This window comes from Thunnus thynnus, chromosome 2, assembly GCF_963924715.1.
Source record: "Thunnus thynnus chromosome 2, fThuThy2.1, whole genome shotgun sequence".
In the NCBI taxonomy this organism is placed as follows: Eukaryota; Metazoa; Chordata; class Actinopteri; order Scombriformes; family Scombridae; genus Thunnus; species Thunnus thynnus.
The window spans coordinates 25,738,886-25,759,576 of NC_089518.1; the positions used below are offsets into that span (position 1 = coordinate 25,738,886).

Genomic DNA, 20,691 nt, shown 5'->3' on the forward strand with positions numbered 1-20,691 from the left:
GACATGAATGCTTATTTGCCAAAATATTTTAGTTACATAACTCATTAAGTGATTATCTGAGTTAATATTAATTAATCCATGAATGAATGTGAAACTAACATTTAACAACACGGAGGAATCATTGAAGTGATGACAATATAGGCTTATTTTAATTATTGTACAGTGCTACTGCAGACATTATAATTTCATAAACCATCACCTCTTAAATACATGTGTTCATTTGTTTTAAATGCAAATACAACTTAAAGAAAAGTATAAAACATGCAGTAGAATGCATGAAGGAAAACTCTGCTGTGTAAAATACCCTCCAGTGTTAGTTTCTTGTCTCAGCAGTAACAGGAAAAAAATGTTTTAGACTTTTCCACAGTTGAAATTTAGTGGTCTTGCCCAAAGAGTCTTGTTGTTTTCTTCTTCAAACATTAACCAGCTGAGACGCTTTTGCCATTTTTCATTAAATGGGGTTGTGACCCCCACATGATAATTGGGTTGTGTTTGTATGCTTCCTCTTCTTATCAACTGCTTTTGCATCAAGGACACAGTATCACATTCTACATTGTGTCATTCTGTTTTTGTAAACTTAAGATATTGTTTTATCTCTGAAGCTTAGCTTTCACCCTTCATTTAATCCAATGTCACAACATGCTGTTTACAGGGTACAGTATGTGCTGGTGAGAGAGCCGTCAATGGCACCATGCCTTTCCATACTGGAACCAGATCAAAGAATCTTTTTCACCAGTACATACGCGTGTGTGAGTTGTTCATTTGACAGGCTCATGCACTTGCTGTCTATTAATTTCAAGACAACACAACATCCTGTGAGCATTAGCATGCCAGCTGACAGCATGAAATGCAAATTACAACTGAATGTATAGTATGATAAGTGTGTTTGTGTGTGTGTGTGTGTGTGTGTGTGTATGTGTGTTTCAGTTTTCTGTACATACAAGCACACATGCACATGCACAAACTGCTGCCTCAGCAATACATCTGGTGTGAAACTTAGGGGAAATATCTGGGGGCAGTTTAGGAGTAGGGATCACTGTAATGGTATACCTTTAGCTAACTTTACCAGTATATATTTCTCCTGAGTCTACATAATTAATAGGAGCTGAGGCTGGCATACAGTATCAGTACATTGTATGTGCAGTATTGACTCCCATTTTTATATGATTCTCGTCTCTTTTTCTTGTAGGTTATTTGCTAATCTTCTCATCCATATTTGCCTGTTTCACTTGTATTCTAGGAATTAATAATGACAGTATTTTATGATTATTGTGGCTTACAGTTATGATTTTAAGGTTTAATATGAAAACATCTCATGCTCAGTTCTTATAAAAAAAAGTTCAAATGCTTTTTCACCAGACAGATCATTACTCAAGTGAGCAGCAATGCAACATAATTGCTGATTAATTTTTTGTTCACTGTCAAAATGTCATGTATTGAGTTTCTTTACTGTAGTTTAAATTGTGGTTTTATGCTTCCTGTTCTCCAGCATTAAATTATTAAATTGGCTTGCCATAAACATGAAGTGATAAATGTTTTATGTCCTAATAAAAACACAAAATATTGGCAGATACATAACAGAAAATGCAAACTGATGCAATTAAGTATAGTCTCAATCATTATTCTGCATACGTGAACATGCCCATTTTTTTCCTCAATGCTATTTGTATAATCCTTCAAGAAATTGTCACATCATACTCTTTTTTGATAGAATACTTTACTGTTCGACAACATTATCTGATAGTGACCATTTTATTATTTAATTCCACTTTAAGTACTGATTAAAATTAATTACCGAAGGTATATTTTGCCCCTGCAAACTACATGATGTATTACCTAATTTGATACAGGTCTTTTAAGTTTGCAACACAATATTTTGTGTTTTGCACACTGAAACTGTTCAATTCAACCAAAGCAGACATAAACTCCTTTAATAGTGCCTAATACTGGTGTTAAAATGATAAAATTCAATCAGACTGTTTAGAGCCAGTGGATATTAAATAATAATCCTCCGTTCATGACTTCTCTCTCTCTCTGTCTATCTCTATCTCTGTCTCTCTTGACAACACTTAAAGGGTCTCTCAACATTCAAAACGAGAGGTCATCTGACAGGCTCCAGTGCTCAGAAAAATGGAACAAGAACGAAAGGTCAAGGATTTCTGCCAACCAGCCAGCAAGCTGGTGCAACTCTTCTCTGACCTCCTCTCTGACCTGCTTTTTTTCCCTGTTGATGTTAAGTGCAAAGTCTATGAGATGAGACAGCGGAGAGAGGAGAGGAAAGCTGCTGGGGGAATAGTGAGAGAGGGGTAAAAATGTCAAAATTTAAGAGTGTGGCAGGTGCCCAAAAAGTAAGATGGACAAAGGGGAGAAAGACAGGGTGCAAGGAGGAGAAGCAGGAGAGAAGAGGTTAGGGGTTGTGTGAATGATTCATATGTATGCATGGGCCTTATCTCTGCCAGTCAGTTTATACTTAAATTGGCTGCAATCCATTTGGAATTCTTGATTAATTTTTTTCTAAAAACATGAAACAGACTTAGCTAAAAAAGTAGCAAATACACACAACAGAGAAAAACAAGGGCAATCATTTTGCTTTTAAAACACTGAACACACTGTGGTTTGGGACTCATATATTGATCAGGATGCCTCAGGATGCTTTCCTGTTGATTTTCTCCTATGGGAAGAGACCTTGGGGCAGACCAGCTGGAGGGATTATATATCTTACCTGGAAACCCCTCAGGATCACATGTCAGACTTAATCACATCTCAGTATCTTTGTGTGTGCGCAGACTAGTATTTCTGTGTCTGTTTATTGTTTCTCATGGATCTTCCAAATGTTGTAGTGTGTGACCATGAAAGTACACGTTTTTCTGTTTGCACAAACTGCCATGCATCACTACTTACAGAGCTTTGTATACACACCCTCATATACTATTTTCTCTCTGTTAAATGGTGTGGTCAGAGGATCATAAGATAAGCCCCCTGGCTGCTGTTAGCCCTGCGTGTATCTAATTGGCCTCCTTTAGAGGCTTAGTTTTCAGATGATGAAGTGTCAGTGAGCTCTTATCCTTTAGATATGTGGAGCTGCAGCTGGGCTGTGACAGAGACTAATGGATAGACTTTGCCATGGGGACCACGGCTGCTGTCCACTAACATTAGTCAACAGTGCACAACTTGCGTGAATCCACACACGCACATGCACACACACATCATGTATACCCCATACACACAAAGAATGCTATACTGAATTAGCATGCTACACTAATCTGCACACTCATTTGCTGCACATACCCACACACACAATTTGTTTACCAAGGTCTAACAATCCTATATAGGCATATAAACACCCTCAGGGTGCAAGCTCATGTCCAGACACATGACCAAGATACAATTTAAACATACATATGCAAGTAAAAATATACAGTAAGGACTGCTGTAAATAGTAACACATAGTGTCTGTATTCCATGCTTAAAAGAGAGCTGACACACATGTACACACAGCAGCAGCTTCCTCAAGACCCGAGGCCTTCAGCTTAGCCTTGAGTCTGGACTCTGATCATCCTTATACATGCTCCATCCATACTGAGGATTTCTCCCTCTAGTAAAAAATAAGAGTGGAATACTGCACACACCTGAAATTATTGCATTAGCCTGAGGCCTCAACCAATCGAAACTAACTCCATCTATTTCTCTCTACTTTTTCTGTTTATCTCTGTTTCCCATTTCTGTCTCTCTCTCCCACTCTCATGCACACATGTGGCCACACATAGATAGTAGTAGCCTGTTCAACGTCTGCTTTAATGTATTGGCCTATCCATCACAAAGTGTTAAGTCAAAGACAGATAGTGGTAACAGTTAATGTAGCTCTCACCAAAGATTAGTCAGCCAACCATCTCAGTCACACAGACCTAAACCTCTCCACACTGATAAAGCACACCCTAAAACAATCTTAAAAATCCCCTCTAGTCATGTATTAAGACATAAAAAATGCTCTGCTTTGAACAATAATGTGTGTCTGATATGATTTTCCATGAAAAAAAAATATAATAACCATGTTAAAATCCTTAAAATGACATTCCTTCCCTCTCATTAAAAAGTATATGACATTGCAAATATATTTCATTTGAGATGATTAACTGCTGGACACAAGATGTCTCCTGTTTCATTATAAAGTCCTCTCTCAGTGTTAGTGCACTGGAGGCTTCAAGTTTCCACATCACACTTGTTTAAGTTGAATATTGGACCAGGATTGGTTTCCAAACTAGTCGTGATGTCACAAATCATGCTCATAGGCCCACCCCTTAAAATCAGATTTCCAGTGAGCACTGAGAGACTTTCCACTTTCAGCAGATGAATGTGAAAACAGCCTTCTAAACATAAATCATTCTGCACAGTGAAGCTCAAACGTCCAACTGAAGGAACAAGAAGAAAAGCATATTTTTGAGTGGAGGAGGACTTTAACAATAAAACAGTGAGCAATTGATAGTGAGAAATCATAACTGGAGGGAATATTTTATACCTGAATAAATCCTGCACATCAAAAAAATGGGCTTAAACACATCTCAAATCTGTCAAGTGGCAAGTGCTGCTTCTTTTGGTTGCAGACTTCTAATTCTGAAATACAATATATTTGAGCTTCATCTCACCAGGAATTATTTAAAAAAAACTGAGCTACTTTTTGCTGTACCGTTTTATTGCTTCTTTAATATTTGACAGTGAAGAAGTGCAAATGATCAAACATTTTAATATCAGCAGGTATAGTCTATGTAGTATCTCACTGTCTAAAAGTGAAATTGTAATGTTTCATGCACTTGTAAGTAATAGCAGTGTACTCTATGCTGCCCTGTAAAATGCACCGCCATCAGTTTGTTGAGACAAAAACAGGTAAAGTTTTTTGCCAACAAAGCCCAATTAGGTGGGAGTAGAACTATCAATGGCGCTCAGGGGATTGTCTGTGTTTGTTGCATCTGTGCATAAGTGTTTGTGTTTTTGTGAGTGTCCAATTAATGTGTAGATCTTCTGCCAGTGTCAGTATCTTGTTGGCGATTAAGACATCATGACTGAGAGAAAAGACGTTGTCTCAGAGGACACAAAACAGCAGGCGCAGAGATGATGTTAATAAAGATTTATGAAGCAGCAATAAAGCCATCGTTACTGAGGGCACAGACGCTTAACTGCCAAAAAGCATGCAAACTGATTAGTGGATATTAGGTAACAGTGACAGAGGGAGGAAATGGAAAATATATATTCAAATTAGATTTTGTCCCTAAAGCAAAAAGCTGATTAAATTATTTTTTTTACTTAGACTGCACATATTTGCAGGACACATGGTGAGATGCTACTAGAATGCATTGCAAGAGTTGGCAGGAGATGAAACGGAGATGATGGGGGCTTTTTTTTGTTAAAGAGTTCATTTTAAGGCAATAGATCTTTCTCTTGGCAACTCATTTTGCTTGCTGACAGGCACTGGAAGTGATGCAATAAGCCAAGTGATGTTTCCTCTCCAAGATCTCTCTCTCTCTCACTCCGTCTCTTTGTCTCTCGCTGTCTGACTGTAACTCTGTCTCACTACACCATCAACTAGATGCCAGAGGCAGTAAGGTCCAAATTAAAACCCCTGTTGTTGATTTCATCTTGTTTGAAAGGCACCGTTACAGCCTGCCATTGGGAGAAACACACTCACAGAATGGGCCCATTCCGTTACATCTGACTATAAACTTGAAACTCTGGGAGATACTAGGGAAAATATTGGTTTTCTAGACCCAAATATAATTTTTGGATGTGGAAAAAATCCAATTTGCATTCAGGCTTTGTGCTGTAAATGTTCATAATACATTGCTGTGATGTTGATTGGCTGTTGAAATTTGCTTTGATTTTTCTCTTTTTGTTTTTCAATCAATTTCTGTTTTTTCATCAACTTTATAAATATCTGCATAATGCATTTGTCTTTTCCTACATGTTTAAAGTCACTGCAACAATGTGCATCTTTTTAAGGGCTGTGCTCAACATACTATATATTTTAAGTTATAGGAAGATTAAGGAAAAACAATGCATTCATACTGGAACACCACATACAAATATTATGCACTCTTTAATGAAGGCAAGAAATTTTCACTGACAGAAACGACGTAATTAATGCTTTTTTATTTTTAAGTCTGTGAAGTTTTACTGTAGATAACACAGTGTGAGAGGAGAGACAAGCTGCTGATTTCTCTCCGCAGAGGCTCTTCAGAAAGTTTGATGCTTTGTGCACTGGGATGATTCGTCTATCTGCTTTTTCGGACTTTTCAACTACATACAGGATTATACACCTTTTATCTGTCCTGTCTAATTTTGTGAAGCTATATTATGCGAGTAAAAATGCTGTGGTGCAAGCAATTATGCTTTATTTTGTCAAAATGATAGATGGCTTTTGGATTATCATTGCTTTTAAAGTTCAGAAAATGATTAAATACACTCAGTTAGCACAACTCAGCAGCTGCCACAGCCTGACTGTAGATGAAAAGTGCCTTGACATGCAGCTCATCTACTTTAATGGCCTTTAGATAATGGGTCCACAAGACTATGGAAGTAAATTGGAGTTGTGGAGTCTCAATAGCTATTATCTTATATGTGTGTCAGTGGAGAGTTTGGATAATTGTTTTATTAAGATGCTGTAAGAGCTTGAAAAATGGCTGAGGCTGTATAGATGACAAGTCTCTCACTTGCTTTCTTGCTGTTGCTCTGGCTCAGAGTCTATACAACTCACAAGACTGGTAAGTAATAAGCCCATCATAACGTTCCTTCACATCACAGATGCATTTAGATTGACAACAGTCATCATCCAGCAGTGGTGACAAACCAGCTGTCTGGTACTCTTAGTGTTCCTGCTGACATTTACCGAATAACAAAATTCTTAATTCGTGTGAACTCATCTTGTCAGTAGATCGACTCAAATAACCTCCTCAAACAAAGCTGAGGAGGCTATTTGAGTAGACACCCTCTCCACTTCCCTCTGCCCTTCTTAACACACACATACACACACACACACACACATAGAAGCACAACTGCAAAGGCTTTGCTGCCACCAGGCAAACTGAGTGGGGCTTGTTTTGTTTTGAGTGGCCTTTGTTTGGACACTGTGTCACACAGTCAGTGTTTGCATTAAACAGTTACAGTGTTTGGTACTCCACCTCATCCACTCTGTGTCTGTCCACACGCATTATCATCAAAGTACTGCACTTTTTTAAAAATCTCTGAGTAATCCTCTGAAAAAAAAGGTTAAAACAAACCAAGCAGCAACAAATGTTTGTCAGTGATTGAAGGAAATGCTGAAGACTTCTTTCAAATTTCGAGAACTGATGTGAAGTGTCTCTCACAGGCTGTAATGCTAATGGCAGTGGGTACAGCAGCGAGACTCTTCATCTATGTTATTTTTTTCAATTGTTTGTGAAAGCAGGTGAGTGGCAGGAAGCATTAGACATTGTTTACTCTCACAGTTTTTCTGTTTGCTGTTGTCCTTGAACGGGTGCTGCCCGCCATCACAGTGATATGTTTGTGTGTGTGTGTGTGTGAGGGAGAGAGAGAGAGGAAATCAGGCAAGATGTACAAATACTCTCTAATATCCATCAATGTTTTGACAGTACTGTGAATCAGAAATGACATGTCTGTTTCTAAGTAACCTTTCTAATAAAAAATAACCATATCTGAAAACACCCAAACCACCCATTTCTCCACGTCAGAAGGAGTTTTCTGCTGCTCTTCCCACCCTGCTTCTCTCTCAGGCTTGGATGGAGAGAGAGAGAGAGAGAGAGAGCCTGTGGCGTGTGATGGGCTGTGGGCTGTGAGATCCTTAAAAAAAGAACTCTGACAGATCAGAAAGACCCTGAAGTAAGAGGGGGGCGAAGTAGAAACATGTGTTGCGCTGAGTGCTCAGTCATATCTATTTCTCTTTGTCTTTGCCTCTCTCCCCTTTCCGTCGTCTTTTCAACCTTTTTTTCCCCCCGTCTCCTGCTTCCGCTCCTCTTGTTTTATTACATATTTTATGTCTTTACTCTTTACTTCCATGTTGGTCTCTGCTCACCCTCTTACTAACTTCTTCAACTTAATATGCTTCTAACTCTATAAATTGCCCTCTGAACCACACAGTCACACACACACACACACTTACCACTTTGCTGCTCAGTTGCCATAGACTCAAACACATCATCACTACCAACTAGGATTGTTTAACATCTTTTTCACTTTCTTTATTGTATAAGACTTATATGAATTAACGCTCTGATTCTGATAAAACCTGGATTGAGCCAACTAAATGATTAAAAAAGATGGCAAAATGTTTGGTACCAGCTACAGTCTCGAACACTCAACTGCCACCTTTACAGTTTCTTCTGCTTCCCTTAAAATAGTTGAAATATTTACACTTATTTACCTGCTCAGAATGTTCATTTTTAGACCATGGGTTGTTATTTAAAATAAATAAATAAATAAATGGTCTGTACCGCTCTAAAAATGTTCATCACCAGTGTAAAGAAAATATGCAACATTTCTTGTTTTAGTCCATGCTGTTATCTCAAGCAGTTATCTTCCCTTTGAATACAGCCTAAATTTGAAGGTTTATTTTAAAATTTACCTTTGAAACTCACCACTATGACAGGCCTGATTCAGTCTGTTGGACTCAAATGACAGTCCCTTTGAATCAATTATGCTAATTTAGAAATGTGTATATTTAAATACCCTTATTATCCATATTATTACATAATCCTTTTCAGTGTACAGTACCTACTGTATTTATCTAATTGGTGCAGAATGAATAAAGACAGAACAGAGGTAGAGACATAAAGTGAGAAAATATGACAAGAACTAGACAATACCCAACAAAACTCTAAAATAAAAACAAACAAATAAAAACAAAACAGATAATAATAATAGTACAAAAATCACCATACTAATAACAAAAAATATTATAATAATGCCAACCAGTTACTGCTGCTATGGTCAGTTGTTTACAGCACATGTAGTAAAAAGTAAAGTAAAAAAAAAAGTAAATAAATAAAAGAGAAGAGATTAAAAAAAACAAAACAAAACAAAAAAAATGAATCAGCACTGTAGCAGTCTTGGGCACCATCATTGGAATCGGAGGGGCTGTTAGGGCTCAGGTAGAGCTCAGGCAGGTTTGGCCTGTTGGTCACACACTGCACATTTAGCTGGTCTGCTTAGGGGCGCACCCTGACCCTTGGGAGGGTGCTGGTTTGTTTGCAGATCATATGATCCGTTTCAGAACCGGCTACCAAACCATCAATGTGAATGGGGCTCAATGACAATTAAACCGGTCAACTTGTTTTTTTAGGAATTGCTTTGAGTCTTTCTATTGTGATGTGCTCAAATAGTAGGTGAAGCCCCTGGGATGCTGAGAGGTTGTGTCTATTTTTCGAGTTGAGTAGAGTGGTTTTCTTGGCAATTGTTAAGGTGATCCAAGTTGGCTGTTCATTGCTGAGGGGCGGTTCACCTGAAGAGAGTTCTCCCACGAGAACAAGAGTGAGGTCTTTTTCCCAGTTTTGGATCAGAATGGTGAAATTGTCATCAGTTTTTAACAAAATCTTGTACAGTACATACTAACTGACACTCTTTGCCTTCAGGTAACTTGAATTTCTTAAGTGATCAGTGTTATTTCAGAGTTGTTTGATCAACAGCTTATCTGATCACCTAAAATCTATTACATCCTTTGATTTGTTTAAAGCATTTGACTGTCAAATGTCAAAACTAATTAGCAGCTTTGGAAAATCTCTCTTACAGATTACTCAATATGGGTGGAGTGCTATCTCAAGAAGTGGGGGAACTATAATGCCTTCAAATTCAAGTGTCTTAGCTTGTCATGAAACTCACAAATGCATTCACCTTCACTTCATCAGACTCTATTAAAACAGAACAGCAGTGTTGTAAATGGATGCCTGTGTTTCCATGTTGTTGTATTTTGTCTCTGTGTTCTGTAAATCTAAAAAGAAGTAAATCACACGAGTAGATTTTCTTCTTTTGTCACTTGTGTGTAATGCAGCTTCTGTGGGATCTTTAAAAGAACTGACTCATATGAATGAAAGACATAATGCCAGTTTATTCAATACAATTTAATGTGGCAAGCATTTCATATTGACTGTTTCTTTTCTATGCATCATCTTTAAATATGTCAGTACCGAACGTTAGAGCAGTAGGTTGATGCCACGTGTTTCCATTGAGTGCTGAAAGATTTGTTAAAATGAGAGCTCTGCATTTGCACTTGACAGTTTTTTAACCTACTGTATGCATATTAAATTCTCTATACATCACAGGACCAACCTACCAATTAAAGGCAGAATCTGATACCATTTTCCTTCTGTTTTAGGCCATAGGGCAGTGGAACACATGTAATAAACCCTGTAATCCCCCTGTTAGTGGTACTGTTTTATACAATCTTCCTCTCTTCTCCTCTCCTCTCCTCTTCTCCTCCTCCTTTGAAGGGGATGCTCCTGCGTCAGTACTGCACCCACCAACCTTCATTACATTTAAGAATCCCATAGTGAGTGGGATAAATACAGATCCACAAACCAAACCTGTGATATTACAGCACATTTCAAAGCCAGTGAGCTCCTTTGTAATCCCATATATCAAGCTCAAAATATGATTTTACGGTAATGGTCTTACACACAGAGTGACTCAAAATTGAAAAATATACTGTACCCTACTCACACCACATTCCCTATGCGGCTCTCTCAGCCTGCCATAAACCCATAATTTGACCCATAGGTTACAGGTATGAGATTACTTCTCCCAAAAGCATTTGGAGTGCATTGACGTCCCACTAATGCACCACAGAGCAAAAGTGATCAGATGGAAAAAGGAAACCTGCGGCATGGAGACACACAAGATTTTTATGACTTTTTTAAAAATGTATGTTTATAATTTTTATGTTCCTTTCAGCTCAATTTTCTCCAGGCACAAATTCAAACTTTTTATGACTTGTTGTGGTTTTTTTTGTTCTTTCAAAGCTTTAACATTCTGTTGGACATCACAAATTTAGGTTAGGTTTTTGTATCTAAAATTAGTGCTGGTTGTGTTTTTAATAAGCAAGTAAATTATTTACTTTGTCATGTCACTACTGTAAATGCAGATTAGGATTGCAGCTAACATTTATTTTCATCCTTGGTTAATCTAGTGATTACTTTCAGGATTAATTGTTTTGTTAGGAAATACTCAAAAACGCCCATTACAATTTAACATCTCACCTCAAGTGTTAATAGAGTCTTAAATGCTTTTTCCCCTCTGTATCATAGACACTAAATGTTCATTTAATTTCAAACAATGATATTACCTCTGAGTATTCTTGGGGGAGGGAAAAGTCATTTCTTCAAATTCAATTAACTTGTATTATATAAAACTATGAGAACCCATCAGGTTGCAGTCACGAAATATACACGCACGCGCGCACACACACCCACACACACACACACACACACACACATATCTATCTATCTATCTATCTATCTACATATGTATATATGTGTGTGTGTGTGGTAGCTGTGTTATCGATCATTCATTAACTATTAATAAACCAGATGCAGATGCTTCACATGAGGAGTTAATTATTGATAAAAACTAAATTAATAAAACACTTTTAAATGCCCTTATATCTTCTTAACAACCACATTAGATGTGTTATGAACCATTCATTTAACATATTGTTTATATACTGCTTATAAATGCCAAATTGAGTTACTTATTTTTCTATTTAGTCAGGATGCTGCAAAGGCAAAAGCTCAGCCGTATGGGTTGATTTTTCAAAAATGAAAGTTCATCAAAAGTTATTCTTTGTGTTTTCTTCAACATCAGTGCACCCTCCTGTGTGTTAGGCCCTCTTCACAAAGATATGTTTGTATGCACTAGGTGTCATCTTAAAATGATAATGCTGTGTGGCATTCCAGTCTATCCTCACTCAGCCAGCCTGCCCACCACTCTGATTGACCCATGATGTCTTGGGCTTGATATGTTGCCATGACAACAAGCCAAATAGCCGCCCATCTTGTGAAGCATGTAGGTCTCATTGGGGCTTCTTCCTGAAAGCTGTTTATTCCTCCTTCCTCTTTTAATCTCTGACAACCTTATCTTTTTATCTTCTGTAAGTGGATTTGTTTCTGGGATTTGTCTGATAGATGAGAATAGTTACACGGTGAGGAGGTTTTTGCGTTAATGAACATTGTGCTCTGCGGTCTATTTCTATGGGCAACTTACTGCCTTATGGGTTGTTATCAGTATGTTAATGATGTAACAAGCTGTCTAGTCAAACACTGAGTGAGATTATAATCCACAGTGGGTCTGAATGGAATATAGTGCTGTATAATAGTCTCCTAAAAATGTCTGATATTCTCCCTTGCTTTTTCTCTCAAGCTCTCTCAGTTGTTGTTGTTTCTTTTCACTCACTCACACACACACACACAAACACACACACACATACACACAAGGGGCAATCTAGAAGTCGGAAATAGAGAGATGGGGTAGAGGGGAGAGAGTAAGATATGGGGAGAGTCAGATATAAAACCTTGATAACATATCAGAAATGTAATACTAGCCTCAACTGTAGAGGAAAAATTCCCATCTCCTCTCACTTTCTATCTGAGATGAATAGAGAATGGACTTTGTTCGATACCCATTTGCTATAAGACCTCAAACACACCATGACCTGGTCACCCCATGTCATCATCATCATCATCATCATCATCATCATCATCATCATCAAAGCAATAAACTGATAAGTTGCTTTTTGCTTTGTTTGCTCAACAACACAGTAAATCATTTATGTTTTATGATGTGTATATGAAGATGTATGATGAGTCAGGTCCCAAATGAAACACTGATGTTTCATAATAGGTCCTGATCTGTTCTTGGCTGATTACTTTTGATTTTCTAAATAAAAATGGACTCATATTTCTCAATGACAAACTTTGATTGCTTTTATTGTTTCAGTGCTACAAAGCTCATGACGTAACGGACGGAAACCCCACGTGTCTCATGATAAAATGCATGGAATCAGCACATGACACGTCTTGCATGGCAATACAACGATGACTGCCGTCTCATATAGGCAATATACTGGAGCTACAACACTAAATAAACATGAGCTTGTACATTTAGAGTTCCTGTCTTGTCTCATTTCATCAGAGGCCAGTGGCCCCACATTTTTTTACACGGTCCTAAAACATAAACCGCAAAGAGACTGTCCCTGAATTAAAGTCTGTGTATTATTTTTTGCTGTTCCATACAGTCAGTGAACATTTCCTGCTGTCCGTTTAATTACTCCAAATGTAGATTAACACAAATGTGTGTGGTTACGGTCTGTGAAATTTGCATTTTATAATCTTCTTGAAAGCACTTTGGAAGTCTTTGTTGAAGTAGGCATATATGATGGGGTTGAGGAGAGAGTTGGAGTAACCCAGCCAGTTTATGACTGCGCCCAGCCAGTCGGGCATGTAGCAGCTCTCTGCACAGAAAGGCAGCACTAGTGCGACGATGAAAAAGGGGAGCCAGCAGAAGATGAAAGTTCCCATGATGATCCCCAGTGTTTTAACCGTTTTGCGTTCCCTGGCCAGCGCGATCTTTCTCTTCGCTCCCGAGTTCTTTTCATTCATGTTTTCGTGGCCATGCGATGACTGTGGGGTGTTGGGCAGTGGCAGGTGGGTCTTTGAGTTGCTGATAACTTCTATGATCTCCAGCGACTCGCCCTCCTCTCCATGCTTCACCGCGCCGTTTACGCACGGAGAGCTGGGTTTGGACTCGTCGCTGCGCTTCCAGCCTTTGCCTCCAGCCTCCCCATTTGTTTTCTTGTGGAAGATCGCCGGAGACACAGTCAAACACTTGTCTGATACTTTTGCTGTCTCTGTTTTCTTGACCGTCTTCCGAATCCGAAACCGTGCAGCCTTGAATATTCGCCCGTACAGGACCAACATGAGGATAAGAGGGATGTAGAAAGCCCCAAATGTGGAGTAGATGGTGTAGCCCGGGTCCTGGCTGATGATGCAGGCGTCGGGGTTCGCTCTGTCTTCGGCGCTTCTCCAGCCTAACATAGGCGGAATAGAGATGGAGAAACCAATTAGCCAAGTCACGCTAATCAAGATTGCAGCTCGCCTTGGCGTCCGTTTATTTACATAGTCAATGGGGTCTGTTATGGCCCAGTACCTGTCCAAGGCAATTGCGCACAGATGCAGGATGGATGATGTGCAACACAGTACATCCAGAGAGATGAATAAATCACAGATTTCCTGCCCCAGTGTCCACTTGTTCAAAACCTGGTAGAGGGCCGCCATTGGCAGAACCAGCACCGACACCATGAGGTCTGTCACGGCCAGGGATCCGATCAGATAGTTAGCCACATTCTGGAGAGATCTCTCCAGGGCGATGGCTGCCACGACGCACGCGTTGCCAAATATGGAGCAGAGGATGAGGGCCCCCAGGAACAGAGAGGTGATGATCTGGTAACTCAGCAGCAGATCTGGCAGAGACCCACTCCCCGTGCCATTCTCACCCCCGTCCCAGTCGGCAACCACGTCCACACCGGCAGGGTAACCGCTGGTCGCGTTGCTGTCGTTGCTGTTTGTTGCTATAAAATCCATAATTCGACCACACCACAACTTTCCCAACAGTGGGGGACACTCAGCTGGACAGATAAGCAGGACACAGTCAGCCGTTCAGACTGCTGCTGCTGTGCGTTTTACCGGGGTCCATTGGAGTTACCGGGTTCGTGCCGTTGCTCTCAGGACGCATGACGCAGACGTGTTTGTGTGTGTGTGTGTATGTGTGTGTGAGGGGGTTGTATGTGTTTTAGCCCGTGAGTGTTGACAGTCGGGTGCGCTCACTGGTACTGCGAATCATCTGAGCTTGGTGACGCCGTGAATTCATTTATACCAGCAGCTTTGGGTACGTCAGACTGCGAGGAGGTCGCCCTGGAGTTTTATGCCCATACTCTCCTTGTTGCTCCGTTTTTCACTGCAGATAGCCGATGAGGGTGCGAGCTCTCCTCTCCCTTTCTCCCTCTTTTATTTTACTTTTTAGACTCCCAAAGTATGGCCTTTTGTGGATACTTTTTTTTACTTTAGGCGCCAGAGGGTAGGTGTTAATCAAGACTGATAAATTGATTAATTACAAAAATATTAAGATAGCAAGAAAATCTGTCGGCGGGCTACTGAAGGTGGACATAATAACCGAACAAGTATTTTAATCTTCCATCACTTCAACAGCACTTTTCGTTTAAACCGGCTTAATCTGAAACTGTTATTTATTGATGTCAACTTTATTGAAGATAAACTGTAAAACAAGTACAGACTGAGTGCTGAAAGGCGAAACTTTACATTTTGAGCCGGGATAGAGAGAAAGGTAAAATATCCAGAGCATTGAAGGCGAAAGGTAGTTTCAGGACCAGGGACAGCGCTGAGACAGTTCATAGAGGAGAGCTGCTGCCATCTGCTGTCCACAGCCGGTGCTGAACCAAATGATGGACTGTTCAATCAGTACTTTGAGTTTGAGGCACAATAAAATACGAGGCTCCGGTTGAGTTGGGAGAGTATGGAGGATAATAGAAAAAAAACGATCATTATATTTTAGTACTGCGGATAATTAGGTCATAAATAAATATTTTTTAAGACAGGAAACTCAAAAGGAAAATTTGATATGGAGAGGAAGAATATGCTAAAGATTGTAAAATGGACGAATGGACAAGGAAGTGAAATTTGAACTCCTGAAAAGGGAGATAGAAAAGCTGAAATGTAAATGCTAAACGTAAAAGTTTAAATGGCAAACTTTATACTGAAATGTGTGATGGGAAAGGAAAACAAAACAAAATCATATCTCAAAAATAAAGAGAAAATAAGGTATGGAGTTATATTTTTGTTTTCAAGTTGTTTGTAAATGAGAAGTGTTCACAATAATTTCCACTTACCTTTTTCTCTGACACGTTTAATTATGGCCTGATTATCCTGATTTTAATCATACTGTATAGGTAAATAAACTGTCTTCTTTCAGAAAACTCAGACAGCAACAGCGACTATGTAGAAAATCAGCAGGACTAAGGCCACATAGTGGTGGTGATGGTTGGACAGGTTAACATCCCGTCCTGCAATCGAACACAACGCTGTCTTGTTTTCCAGTGTGTTTTTCAGACTCTCTCCCTGTTTGACATATCCAGGCTACCAGCATGTCTTCTTCTGTGGTCTTTGATCGGTCACAACGGGCAAAGTAGGACTCAGGTACTATCATGCTACTACTACTAGAGAACTCACTAGCTCTCTATCATGCCAGTCAGTCTGTTCAACTGTTTGGCCCAGACAAGCAAATTTCTGCACTGTGAATATTCCTGCTCACCAGAAGATGAACCCTTTAGATTTTAATGACCCCATGACCTTTCTGCTAGTGGCACCCTCAGGACAAGCTTAACTAGCTCCACTAAGGCTCTAAGAATAGCTAAATCAGATTTGGAAACAGCAGTTGACAAAAGAGTCTCAAAACAAGATTAATTTACCGGCTGGCTTGTTCTGAAGCTTTTGGCTGTATAACAGTTTACAAATCAAGCAGAAAGTGGAGCTTGAGTTTCATATTATGGCTGTAATGAACACTGTAGGGGATGCTAGCAGGACTTAACACTTTTGGGTGCAACGCACTAGAGGAATCAGAATTGATGCACTTCAACTTGTCAGGATATGACAATGTACAGTTTCACAACATTTCTACATTTTCTGTTCATCTTACTAGAAGGCAAACTAGGAAGTCATTTTTAATTAGTCAAGCTTGCTGTTTTTTATTGTTCTGAGTGTTGTGGGCCTTTTATCAGAGAGATTTTAAGATCTGCCCAGCCCTGTGTATTTGTGGTTTTGATGGTGTTTATGTAATGAAATACTTTAGGGAATAGTAACATTTTTTAAGCATCTGTTCAGAGTTGTATCGTTCTGATGCTATGAGTGTGCTTTATCATTCAAAGTGGATTCACTGATTAAACTAATAAAATACAAGTAAATGGCTTACTCCTTTACTGTACCACTTCTTCTGTCTGCATGATGCACTCCATTTGTATTATAGGAATCTAGGAACTTCAGACTGTTTTTTTAAAAACATACAAAGTCATGTTCCTTTTCATCCTTATCATGTAAGTGTCAAACAAACTATTAGAACCATCAATATTCAAGTACTCATTTAGAAAAGCAGATGAAACACACACAAAAAAAACACAACACAGTTAATATCCAAGTAAAATAATATTGCAGTAGGTTACAGTGCCAGCAACTGTAATACCCTGAATGGTCAGGGGGAGAGAAAGAGAGGGAGAGGATAGGGGATGGGGGAGAGAGAAAGGGGGAGGGGATAGGGGGTGGGGGAGAGAAAGTAAGGGAGGGGTTGGGGGTGGGGGAGAAAAATAAGGAGAGGGGAAGGGGGGAGGGAAAGAGGGGAAGGGGGTGGGGGGTGGGGGAGAGAAGGAGGGTGAAAGGGGGGGAAAGGGGAGAGAAAAAAGGGAGAAGTAGAAAGAGTAAAGTAAAAGTAAAATAGAAGGGGAGAGAAGGGGGGTGAAAGGGGGGGAAAGGGGAGAGAAAAAATGGAGAAGTAGACAGAAAGATTTAAGTAAAAGTAAAATAGAAGGGGAGAGAAGGAGGGTGAAAGGGGGGGAAAGGGGAGAGAAAAAATGGAGAAGTAGACAGAAAGATTTAAGTAAAAGTAAAATAGAAGGGGAGAGAAGGAGGGTGAAAGGGGGGAAAGGGGAGAGAAAAAAGGGAGAAGTAGACAGAAAGAGTTAAGTAAAAGTAAAATAGAAGAGGAGAGAAGGAGGGTGAAAGGGGGGGAAAGGGGAGAGAAAAAATGGAGAAGTAGACAGAAAGAGTAAAGTAAAAGTAAAATAGAAGGGGAGAGAAGGAGGGTGAGAGGGGGGGAAAGGGGAGAGAAAAAATGGAGAAGTAGACAGAAAGAGTAAAGTAAAAGTAAAATAGAAGGGGAGGGAGGAGGTTGATCAGGCCAGCTGATCCTGATTCTGGTCTTTAATCTGTAAGGCAATGGCTGCTTGTTGAACTGGAGTGCAACAGCCGCATCAACACAGGACGCTGTTTAGTTTGTTTCTCAGTAGAAGCCTTCTTGTTCTGCTCCTCGTTCTTTATCTTCTTCTTCTTTTGGGGAAGAAATAAAAAGAACAAACCAGGTCAGTACAGAAGTACAAATAAATGCCTACAGTTCAACAAAAAGATGACAATCAGGTAATTTTTTTCCAGTATAGGCTTGCTGTTTGGTCCAGAAGAGGTTTCATGGCTTCAAAACTCATGAAGAAGTGTAAAATGTTATCTGGTTGGATCTGGTCTATTCTGGTGTACTTTTAAAGTGTCACTCATTAGAACTTTCATGTAAATGCATCCTCACCTTTGAGAAGATGCTGCGGAAGAGGCTGAAGAGCCCTTTGCTCTTACTAGCCTTGGTCTCCGCCACATAATCTTGGTTGTTGCTCAGACACTTGGACGCAGGCTGAGACTGGTCCACAGAGATCTGGCTAAAGGTTTCCTCTTCCTCATCTTCATCGCCAAAGTCACTGGACTGAGAAGAAGTTCTCGTCTCATCTGTGGACTCATCAGTCGTAATTTCAACCACCTGATGATCTGGTTTAATAAAGCTAGTAGAAGACAGAGATGAAACAATGTCTTCTGGTGCCACGTCCTCGTCCTCCACATAGTCCACCAACTCTAGCGGAGCGGACAACCATCCTCCTATGCCTCTAGATGTCAAGTCAGTGCTGCCTGACATGCCTGCCTTAACCAAATGTTCCTCTGGAGCTGGGTGAATCCTCTTCTTCCGCCATAGTGACCTCTTCATCTTGTGGTTAAATTGTCTTGCCAGTGCCTCCTCTTTATTGTGAGAATGGAAACCATTCTGTGTCTGAATCCTTCTCTTCACTGTAGTGCCTCGTCCTGTGATGAAAGATTTCATGGTTACCATGGCTCCCTCCAAAGCCTTCTTGGCTGTTTTGTCGTCTGACACCTGGCAGCTGTCAGCAGTCAGCAGTCCTGAAGGCAAAGCCCTCAGAACCTCATAATGAGAGTCTCTGGCCTGGCGACTTGAGACAGCGCTGGAGACAGGCCTTGTGCTCTCTTCTGACCTGATGGACAGTCTGGAGCTTGACTCTATCTCAGTCTCATCTTCCTCATCTTCATAAGATGGTGTGATCACTTCTGAGATTTCAGAGTCAGTGCGGGAACCCCAAGTGGTATATGTTGATATGCTCTCCCCACTGAGTGAACACCATGAGGAGGCGTTTGATGTTGCACTCTCCTCACTGATGGCTGACAGGGGACGAGGGAGGGTGAACTCTTCGTCCTCCCAAATGTCGTCACAATTCATCAGATCATCAAGATTTTCAACATCCATGTTCTCTGCTTCTTTGTCCTTTATATTTGAATCAGGAATCTAGTGGAGAAACACAAACTTTGAACTACAAGCAGTGGTGGAAGATGTATTCAAACCCTTTCCTTCAAAAGAGGTATAATTTTAAATTTCTTCATAACAATAAAAACAATGCCAACTACAATGAAAAATCTCTTCAAATTATGAAAATGTAAATGAAAACCAAATTTACTCTGATTTCATTTAGATACAATTTCAACTATCTAAGCAGTCCAATAAATTAACAGATCTAAATCCACTAAACTAAGATGGGTTTATACAACATGCAATTTTTAGTCAAGATAACTTTTGGTGTTTTTTTTTTTTTTTTTTGGTAACTTTTGTAATTGTTGACTTAACCTAAAAAAAAATGAGGCAGCCTTTTAGTCTTAAATTTTATGCTGAAACTACTAAGTTACATTTTACAGTGCATTGTTGTCTATTGTAATATGTTCTATAGTACTGCAAAGAATGCATACTGTATGATAATTGTCAGCTCTTTCTATATTGATGTAAACTTACTCAAATTAAAGCTGAGACTTGGCACTTTAATGTAGTATCCATTACTTTATTTCAAATTGAATGTGCTGAAGCACAGGGCTTGTAGAACAAAAATGGGCAACTATCCAAACACTTACTGTCTGGACTGTATGTACATAATTGTGTAATATTAATGCTTTCATCGAGGCACCAGCATTGGCACAACATTATGAAGCTGGGCATAAAAAACTTATCACCAAAAAGCATTTTTATTGATACTGATTTGAAGATTTTTTAGGTAATTATGCAATTAAATATGTAGCTTTACTGTTGTTCTTTTGGATTAATTTATCTGTGATGTAGTTTGTTCAGGTATTATGGCTGAACATTTTTCATCTTGTCTCTTTGTAAAGCAGGATGAACAGAAACTCCCTGTCCTCCAGCTCCCACTGAGAAAATTCACTCTCTGCTGCTGCTTCACAGAATTTTCTCAGTTAAAAACCTCTTCATCACCTTATTTTACATTTTCAAATCGTGCAAATGAATATCTAAACGTTTACTAACTTACTTACCAGTCTGTCTTCAGAAATCTTCAGTAGAACTGAGTGTACTTTTTGTCTTTGTCTTTCTTTCCTCCTCCTCTTAATGACTTTTCTTTCTTGCAGTTTTCCTCACTTTGAGTGGTGTGTTTTGCTCTTTCAGTTAACTGTTTGTAGTTTCGTGCAGATAAATAACTCACTGGTGTTCACTGTGGAGAATAGGTCTGAAATGAACTGAACTGTGAATGTCTTCTGTGTCACTGTGAAGGAT

At 39.5% G+C, this 20,691-nt stretch overlaps 2 protein-coding genes across 2 annotated transcripts; both read right to left on the bottom strand.

The window, feature by feature from the left end:
* Positions 1-12,975: 12,975 nt before the first annotated feature.
* On the bottom strand, positions 12,976-14,911 carry htr1aa (5-hydroxytryptamine (serotonin) receptor 1A a). The gene has a single exon (XM_067576646.1). The coding sequence runs from the start codon at positions 14,610-14,612 to the stop codon at positions 13,332-13,334; it is 1,281 nt and encodes a 426-aa protein (XP_067432747.1). The 5' UTR covers positions 14,613-14,911; the 3' UTR covers positions 12,976-13,331.
* Positions 14,912-17,797: 2,886 nt separating this feature from the next.
* On the bottom strand, positions 17,798-19,010 carry LOC137172307 (uncharacterized). The gene is made up of 2 exons (XM_067576662.1): positions 18,388-19,010; positions 17,798-18,140 (listed from the first exon to the last, which is right to left on the bottom strand). The coding sequence occupies exons 1-2, from the start codon at positions 18,955-18,957 to the stop codon at positions 18,015-18,017; spliced, it is 696 nt and encodes a 231-aa protein (XP_067432763.1). The 5' UTR covers positions 18,958-19,010; the 3' UTR covers positions 17,798-18,014.
* Positions 19,011-20,691: the final 1,681 nt, after the last annotated feature.

Coding starts and splice junctions, on each gene's coding strand:
- htr1aa (XM_067576646.1), bottom strand. CDS start 14,612: ATGGATTTTATAGCAACAAACAGCAACGACAGCAACGCGACCAGCGGT.
- LOC137172307 (XM_067576662.1), bottom strand. CDS start 18,957: ATGGTAACCATGAAATCTTTCATCACAGGACGAGGCACTACAGTGAAG. Junction 18,141..18,387: donor TCCGCAGCATCTTCTCAAAG/GTGAGGATGCAT, acceptor CTTCCCCAAAAG/AAGAAGAAGATAAAGAACGA.